Genomic DNA, 6911 nt, shown 5'->3' with positions numbered 1-6911 from the left:
ATCCCAGTACCATCCAGAGCAGAGGAGAGCAACGCACGGACGCTCTCATACTGGTGTCTGGGAAGGTTGGGTTCGCTCTGAGCATCCTCCCTCACACACAGACATGGAGTCGCATCCCTCACCGTGCGACGCAAGTATGACAGGTCATTGGTGCCCCCAGAAGGGCGAAGGAAGTGTAACGACGCAATTGGCCATGATTCTGGATAGGAACAAGCAGAAACGGATCGAACGATGACGACTGTTCTTAACGTCCTGTACTGTCAAACTAACAACTTTCAAAAGTAGACTGGCAAGTGGTGGTGGTGAAACAGGTCTGTTAATTGGTATATTAAAAAAAATATGAAAATTCACTGCTACTGATTTAAGTGGGATCTGGACAATTAAACATCTTATCCAACAGAGGCACCATGCCCGTGGCAGAAATGGCAAAACCTTCCTCAGACCTTATAGCTATTTTTTACTTGGTGCCTTTTACTATTATTGAAAGACAGATGAGGATAAAATTGGACTTAAAGGATTAAAGTAAAAATAAAATATAAACAGGATAATTTAGGTCCATTAAAACATGTATGTATGTTTCCATGGCGAGAAAACACTGTCCAGATTTTCTGGGGAGGGAGTATTTGGGTCAATGGGAGACTTGGTTCATGAAGGGAAGAAGCTTTTTCTGTGGGAGGAAGTCTTGGTCCTGGTGGACCACTGCCTCCAGCCAGAGGTAATGGGCTCTAAAAGATAAGATAAGAATGATACAAGGACAAATGATACATACACAAAATGCATGTGATGACTGTTTTTGAACCATGGCAACGGCGAAAGCATCCCTCTGTCTTAAATTGCACCCAAGCAGGTTGCTTTACTGTTGTAAACAAACATGTTTATGCATTTCATATCTTCCATGAAAGAAATGGTCTTGTCGTGTGTGTGTGTGTGTGTGTGTGTGTGTGTGTGTGTGTGTGTGTGTGTGTGTGTGTGTGTGTGTGTGTGTGTGTGTGTGTGTGTGTGTGTGTGTGTGTGTGTGTGTGTGTGTGAAACATTAATCCCATTTCAAAGAAAAACGCAACGTGAACAATTTCATCTTTTCAACAAAAAAAAAAAGAACTGTTCATGTCTGACGGCTTCAAAATGGCTTCGGGGCCACTATTAAACTCAGCACAATGGCAATCATACATTTTTTTGCATACATTCTCTTGAAATTCTTTGGGCACTAATCATCCCTCATACATCCCTTGTTTCCTCCTGCCGTCTTTGTCGCTGCTCACACCTCCATCATACAAAGCGCAGTGTAGCGGTAAGTAACGAGAAAAGGAAGCCGAAATGCCGCACGTTTTAAAAAAAATATATTGGTGAACAGTCTCTGGGTCAATAGCCTGCATTACAATTTTAAACTTACAGAGCCCAACTGAATAGCTTAACTTGATACAATTAAGAAAAAAATAGCCCAACAGTGCTATATCTTACCTTCAACACAAACAATAACCACATGAACGGGGCAGGAAGCCATCCAGTGGGTAAATTGATAATATAACTTGTTTCCACCTATAATTGGAAAACACACAAATACACATTTAGAATATACAAGCAAAAACACAGCTAATAAAACACCAGCTGCTACTTTTTACTTTTATTCTCATGTTTTTAAAAGTTTTTAAATCTTTGACATCTGCGACAGGACAGTCAGCACTCACACAGTTGTATTGTGGGTTGAATGTAGTAAGACTGAAAACTAATAATGTGCTGAGTTACTTTGATGAAATTGCACTTTCCTGTTTGTTGTTCTTCTGGGTTAGTATCCTTTTGTAAGTCGGTTTGACTAGATGACAAGTAATGCAAGTAATGAGTTACATTGCCATGTCAAACATTACAGGTATCATCCACACGCTTTTAAGATACTAAAACGACATCAACAGTTGTTGTATGAAGCATCCTACTCATGGTATGATGAACAGAAATCCTTCAGGTTTATCATTATAGTGTGTAAAAAGATTGCATGTTGTTCACATTTCCGGCCTGTAGGTGGGGAGAGAGTCTGCTTTGTAACCTTTAGGAGACTCTCTCGCCCCCTACAGGCCGGGAGTGTGAACAACATGCAAAGAGACGAAAACTACTTCCTGAAGCGATTAAAGCGAGGGTACGTAAATTGTTTTTTTAGTAGCATAAACTAGAAAGTAACAAACGTGGATTCACGGAAGTAGCTTTTATTCATATTTTTTATATTCATATTATTGCCATTATAAGAAAGGTGTCATAAAGGTGCCTGAATGTGCCTGAATTCGGCGTATTCTCGGTCGAGCAAGGCTTGTTGCGACATTCGACAAGTTTAAAATTAGAAATATGCTGAAAGAAAGCTTACTTTTTCTCCAGTGAACCTAACTTTAAATGTTGCTAAATACATACATGAACTACCTTATGACAAGAGGGGAATTGCTTCCCTGTATAACGCTACGTATTACTTCAGGCCTAAAGCTAAAGCTCACTTAGGTTGCTGTGCGGTCACGCTAGCGCGCACGTTGTTTTGCGGAACGCGTGTATTCTAGGCATTACGGTAGTGGCCTGAAATAACTAATAAAAGTTAATAATATAATAGAACGAATAAGTTGTTCCAGCGAACGTAAATGAACATGTCAAATTCATTTAATAAGTCTGTAAATCATATAAAGATGTGATAATACATGACATGAAGTGTGTAGTGAAGTGGATATAATATGTAGGATATAACAGCCTGGATTGAAGGAAACAGGGCTAGCTTAACCACAGTGTCATTACAGTGGTTAAGCTAGCCCTGTTTCCTTCAGTACTGTGTTATAACAGTGCAGAAACTGACTGAATACGTGTTCAACAGTAGAAACCTGAAAATCCAGTTTGGTGTCAAGCTACAGGTTATACACAGTTTGAGAACTGATGTGTTGTATTTCCCCTTGCTCCTTTGCAGGCACGGACAGTTCCCTCCCCTGAGACCATCTCTGGGAAAGACAGAGGGATCAGCACATGTGCTGGTCATGTTAGTTGTTTGCTAATCCTTTCCATGAAATGATGGACGACAACGAATTTCCGGTGACGCCCCCTTCGTCACGTACCTCTTCCCTCGGGAGTGCAGTGTCTGGCAGAGGACAGAGTGGGCTCGATGAAGAAGACATGCTCTACTACATCCCTGAGAGAAGACCTTCTCTGGACCTGGGGCCCGTATCAATGGATACCAGCCAGTGGTAGGGAGGTTTTTACAAGCCCTAAGGGCCCCTCTTGCATACTGTAGGGTAGACATTCTTGGTAGGAGTTTTTATGTAGAGTAGGGAAACAACTACCCATGGTATCATTTGCCTTTTACAGACGGTAAAGTGCAAAGTAAAACACATATTTCTTCAATCTTATGTCGAACAGAAAAGAGACAGTTCAGTAGTTAAATATATGGGCAATAGGATGTCATATATACCCAATGTAATGTATACCTGACTTGAATGTGATGATCTCTTATCTACTCAGGCATTATGTGGACAAGGCCTTTTCTCCAGCTGTGAGCTACAGATCAATGACAAGTGATGAGATATCAATTAGCTTGAATGTGGAAGATGGATCCCCTACAAGGTAAAAATGAGTACTTGAAACGTAAATCAATCTATAAAATCATTCATTGATTCTTGCATCTACGTCTCAATATTCCACACCTTGTTGTTACTTTCATTGTAAGTTGGAGAACAACATTTAACATTTTGTAGTTAAATTGAATATAATCCAAGAACTCTTGTCACCATTCCTTGTTTTAGGGTTGAGCTGAACAGAGCGGATTCATACTCAAGCTGCTATTCATTGGACAGTGATGATTGTGAAAAGCTGGTCCCCAAGTGAGAAATAAACCCAGCCATAGCACTTTGACATGTGTTTGATTATGTTGTGAACTAAAAAGTGTTCAAACCTCTCCACTGCACACCAGGATAAAAGAGCCAAAAGAGCCAAAAGAGGATCTCGACGATGAGCGTTCTGACACATCTGACACATTGCCAGAGCCAGATCTCATAAGGAATCCTTCCCTCACCGTAGCGTTCACTTTCACGGTTAGTTTGCTTTCCCTTTTGTATTCATTGCTTTTTCTTTATACGGTATGCTCTTTTTGAAAACAGCAACATTCAATCTACTGTTTTTTTTTTTTGGGATCAGGCTATTTCCAAAACCCTTCGGAAGCTGTCTGAGAGAGACCTTAAGGAATTCAAGATGAGGCTGTGGAAGCGTTACCCTCAGTCATTCAACACTTACTCCCTAAGCATGGACGTGGTGGACCTTGTGGACCGCCTGCTCGAGTGTTTCAGCCTGGATGTTTCTTTGCATATCACCAAAGTCCTTCTTGAAGAAATTGGGCAAAACAAGATGATTAATTATCTCCATACTCTGTGCATTAGAAGTAAGTCGGGTTTTGTATGTCTGAATGTTGTATACCTGGTAATTTAATCTAACTAAATAGCTTCATATATTTACACAATGCCACTTCATCAGTTTGTAAGTACTATGTTAGTTCTTGAAATGCACATTTTTCTTTTTTCCAGATGAAGTACGTCACGATTTGAGCGAAACTCTAAAGGTGAAATACGGCCAAGACATTGACAATCCCATGCAGGGAGAGAAGAGACCCCTAGACGAAGTCTTCACCGATCTCTACATAACCTCAACATCTGATAACGGCCCAAATATTGAACATGAGGTCATGACAATAGGAAAGCTTAACAGTATCACGAAAAAAGAGAAACTACTTTCTACCAAAGACATATTGAGCGCTGAAAGGCTGGAATGCTCCCACTTGAAGTTACTGCTGCTCTCAGGAGTGCCAGGGTCAGGGAAGTCTACGGCAGTGAGAAGGTTGATTCTCGATTGGATTGAAGGGAAGTCCCACCAACACGTCTCCCTCTTGTTCCCCCTGATGTTCAGAGAACTCAAACAGTTTGAGGACTCTTCAGTCTCCTTGATGGAAATACTACAAACACTATACCCGGAAACCAAGAAACTGCGGGAGGAGGATTATAGAGGTGAAGACTGCAAAATAATGTTCATCTTTGACGGTCTGGACGAGTACAGCAGTACGCTCGACTTTCACAACTCTTGCCCTCTCACCCACTTCACCGAGTCCACCAGCATGAACGCGATCGTGGTGAACCTCCTCAGAGACAAGCTGTTCTACCAAGGCCTTTTCCTCGTCACCTCTCGGACCCAGCTGAAGCGCTCCATTCCGTGGGACACGCATTATGACAAGATAGATGTGCGCGGTTTCCTCGACCCTCAAAAGAACGAGTACTTTCGGAAGAGGTTTAAGGACCCGGCGCAGGCAGCTCAAGTCATAGCGTACATCGACGCCTCCAGAACCCTCCGCATCATGTGCCACCTGCCCTTGTTCTGCTCACTGGTCGGCGATGAGTTCCAGCACATTTTTATGACCCGGGGGGCGCAGCCGCCCAGGAGCATCGCCTACATGTACACAAAGCTGCTCTCCACACTCACCCGGGAGCGGCGCAAATTGCGAGCGTCGGATCTTTGCCCGGACAAAGAGAGAGAGTTCTTCATCAAACTTGGAAATTTGGCGTTCAACATGCTGGAGCAAGGACAGTTTAAGATCACGAGGTACGAATGGAAAGATCTTGGAATCTCCGCCGAGGAGGCTGTGATTAACAGTGGCCTCTGCACACAGTACCTCACGTGTCCCATCGTGCTGCATCAGGAGAACGTCATCAGCTTCATACACCCTACTATGCAGGAGTACATGGCGGCGCTTTATGTGTTTCTCACCTTTACCAACCTGGGGAAGAACATTTTCGTGCGGCATGTGAAAGACAAGGTGAAAGGGTTTTTCAAGGTGCCCACGGTGATGGAGCTGTACAAGAGCGCCGTGGACAGAAGTCTGCAGCATGAAGACGGCAAACTGGACACGATGACGCGTTTCCTGGTCGGAATGGGTCTGGAGACCAACCTGGAACTTCTCCAGCCGCTGTGCACGGGTCCCGTTAAGTGGCCGACGTTCGCCGCGGATGCCGCCGACCTCATCAGGGAGAGGATCAAAGGAAATGTATCTCAAGGCAGGAAAAACCACTTGATACGCTGCCTCGATGAGCTGAGGTGAAAGGATTGATTGACACTAAATAACTATAAATGTTTCCTCTGAATTCCGAAAAACACTAATCTCACTGATTACTTTTCCATTTACTCGGCTGTGGTCACAGCTTAAAGGAAATAAGGGGCCTTGTTTGAAAGTTACAATTGTATCTTTTTTTGTGGTCATCAATTCTTGTTTCTGCTGCCAGCTCGTGCTTAAGACTGCTTTTTGATATAAATGTTTGATATGTAACGCAGTATTCACATTGAAGGGCTGTTAATCCGACATAGCCAAAACATGTGTGTAGAGTGACGGTGCTGGTTGGTGATAACAATTGGAAAATGTGTTAGAAGTGGTCAGATTAATAATAAATGTCAATGGAAACACCACAGGATGCCAACATACTTTGTCTCAGAATAGAAAATAATTTAATCTTTGTTAAAAGTTTTCAAACGGACACTGGAACGATACACAACTACAGCACATAGGTTAAAAATGTAACAACATTTATATTATATAATATTTTATATCATCGTGTGGTAGTCAGTCATTTAGGGTGCATTTGCTTCAGCATAAGATGTTGCCTCTTGAAGCCGTGTTTCCTTTGATAGGGACTTTTCTAAAAATGCTTCATCAAATGTATATTGTGAGAGGAACCAAATACTCAGTTTTTTGGATTTCACCTAAAGTTCTTCCTTCCCAGAGGATCACAATGAGTCACCTTCACACTTGTTGGGTTCATTACTGGGAAACCAGAAAAATAAATTATGTTCTACTCTGGAACCAAATGCATCTCCACCTTTTGTACATTTTTTTAATCCAACTTCTCTTATTAAACAGTACA

At 42.2% G+C, this 6911-nt stretch overlaps 1 protein-coding gene across 1 annotated transcript; it reads left to right on the top strand.

Moving 5' to 3' along the window:
* The first annotated feature begins 2070 nt into the window (after nucleotides 1-2070).
* Nucleotides 2071-6859, top strand: nlrc3l1 (NLR family, CARD domain containing 3-like 1). Its single transcript, XM_037466977.2, has 7 exons — nucleotides 2071-2128; nucleotides 2930-3203; nucleotides 3478-3579; nucleotides 3759-3836; nucleotides 3926-4046; nucleotides 4150-4390; nucleotides 4533-6859. The coding sequence occupies exons 2-7, from the start codon at nucleotides 3028-3030 to the stop codon at nucleotides 6092-6094; spliced, it is 2280 nt and encodes a 759-aa protein (XP_037322874.2). The 5' UTR covers nucleotides 2071-2128; nucleotides 2930-3027; the 3' UTR covers nucleotides 6095-6859.
* The last annotated feature ends 52 nt before the right edge of the window (nucleotides 6860-6911 follow it).

The sequence above is a fragment of the Pungitius pungitius genome, chromosome 16 (assembly GCF_949316345.1).
Source record: "Pungitius pungitius chromosome 16, fPunPun2.1, whole genome shotgun sequence".
NCBI classification, from domain to species: Eukaryota; Metazoa; Chordata; class Actinopteri; order Perciformes; family Gasterosteidae; genus Pungitius; species Pungitius pungitius.
This window is presented reverse-complemented; position numbering and strand designations above follow the sequence as displayed.